Consider the following 1,993-nt stretch of genomic DNA (forward strand, 5'->3'; position numbering starts at 1 on the left):
ACCCTCTCTCCCCCCACCCTCTCTCACCCCACTCTCCCCCCCACTCTCTCTCTCTCCCCCCACTCTCTCCCCCCACCACTCTCTCTCCCCCCACTCCTCTCCCCCATCACTCTCTCTCCCCCCCCACTCTCTCCTCCCCCCCACTCTCTCTCCCCCCCACTCTCTCTTCCCCATTCTCTCTCCCCCCCCACTCTCTCTCTCCCCCCCACCACTCTCTCCCCCCCCCCATTCTCTCTTTCTCCCCCCCACAGTAAAATTATTTGCTTGCATACCAAAGGTATACAAAAATCGCCACATAAGGTGCTGCCAAAGTGACGAAGTATACATAGTATCCGGGTCAGGTCCCCCTTTGTTCCCCCCCCCCCTCAAGACAGTCCCCCCACGCCAGATCCTCCTTTGTTTCCCCCAACACCCCCTCAAGGTGGTCCCCCCCACGCCAGATCGTCCTTTGTTCCCCCCCCCCCCCACCGCCCCCTCAAGGCGTTCCCCCCACGCCGGATCCTCCTTTGTTCCCCCACCACCCCCTCAAGGCGTTCCCCCCACGCCGGATCCTCCTTCGTTCCCCCACCACCCCCTCAAGGCGGGTCCCCCCACACCGGATCCTCCTTTGTTCCCCCCCCCCTCAAGGCGCTCCCCCCACGTTGGATCCTCCTTTGTTCCCACCCCCCCTCAAGGCATTCCCCCCACGCCGGGTCCTCCTTTGTTCTTTCCCCCGGCAGCAGCGTCCTGACTTCCACATGTCCGTCCTCGTTGGTTGCTCGGCGCCATCATCACCTGCCGCACCGCCCTCTCTACTATCACCGCCGGGTCCTCTCCGGACGCCTCCATGGCGCCAACCAGAGCCCCAGGCGCGGGCTCCACAGACCCAGGCTCCATCAGCCGCGGGCCCCGACTTGTTGGGGTCCAGCCCTGGCTACTCCACGGCTGTGTGACTGTATTTCTGTGTATTTGGTGAGATCATTTAATCAAGTTCCTTCGGAGCTTTCATATTAACTTTTAACAAAATTCCAGTTTATATTCAACTCGCTCAATATAATATAATAATAATACATTTCATTTGTATAGCGCTTTTCTGGAAACTCAAAGACACTGTGCTATTGAACATTGGAGCTTCTCTTGACTAACTGATATTTCTTTAAGGCTAGACCAAACAAATCGTAAAGAATCCTCAAAATAAGAGGAAATATTATCCAAGCTGACCACATTCTTGGTGACATGGTGACAGTATTTCACATTATTGCACCACCCACTCACAGAGAAGTAGCTTATGACGAATTCTTTCACATTTATTTACTTCCTCTCCCTGACCTTTCCAACGCATTTTACCGTTTTTCGGGATATTTAGCTTGAGATTGGATCTACTTGTTTTTCTTTTGTCTTTTGTGATCATTGACCTGTTGGTCAGCCCATGGGAGGTAGCCAGGACCCATGCACACAGGACAACACTGTGACCCTCCCCAGTGTAACCCTGCACCTCCACATCTGCCTGCTCCGTCATTGCTGTGAGTCACTTCTTTGTATTCCAAGGCTGACGTACTTTGCTTCCTAGTCATGTCAGCGTGATAATGACAAGCTCTTTTCATGAAGCTCCCCATAGAAATGGAACTGTTCCCCATTTGAGGAATGAATGAATCAAACTGCCATAATGCTGCTTGCATTTATCCTCGTCTTGATTGTAATCATGTACAGTCTTTTCTTTGACTGGATAGCGCGCGACAATGAGCTTTCCAGGTAGCAAAATAACAAAATAAACTAAACTGAACTGCAATGTATCATTGCCCATTTTCCTACATTCTTGCGAGGGATTTGAGTGGGTGTTGGTGCATTTGGAACACATATACAGTGCTGCTATAGAGTTGAAAACCAGTCTCCAGCCATATAGTTTTATTCACAAAATGCTGGAGTAACTCAGCAGTCATATAGTGTATGAAGGTCATCTGTTGGGCTTCTGTGGTGTTGCAGGCTTGATGGTGAAGAATGACATTCGGTCAGT

The 1,993-nt window shown here is 51.6% G+C and overlaps 1 protein-coding gene across 1 annotated transcript in view; it reads right to left on the reverse strand.

Moving 5' to 3' along the window:
• The window catches only part of LOC144600738 (transforming growth factor beta activator LRRC32-like), a 7,208-nt gene extending 5,710 nt beyond the window's left edge, over positions 1-1,498 (reverse strand). Inside the window, exons 1-2 of the mRNA XM_078412661.1 lie at positions 1,395-1,498; positions 775-940 (exon numbers count right to left, since the gene is read on the reverse strand). Of these exons, the coding sequence (XP_078268787.1) occupies positions 775-940; positions 1,395-1,498 (270 nt within the window). The remainder of the gene's footprint in view (positions 1-774; positions 941-1,394) is intronic.
• Positions 1,499-1,993: the final 495 nt, after the last annotated feature.

This window comes from Rhinoraja longicauda, chromosome 15 (assembly GCF_053455715.1).
Source record: "Rhinoraja longicauda isolate Sanriku21f chromosome 15, sRhiLon1.1, whole genome shotgun sequence".
Lineage (NCBI taxonomy): Eukaryota > Metazoa > Chordata > Chondrichthyes > Rajiformes > Arhynchobatidae > Rhinoraja > Rhinoraja longicauda.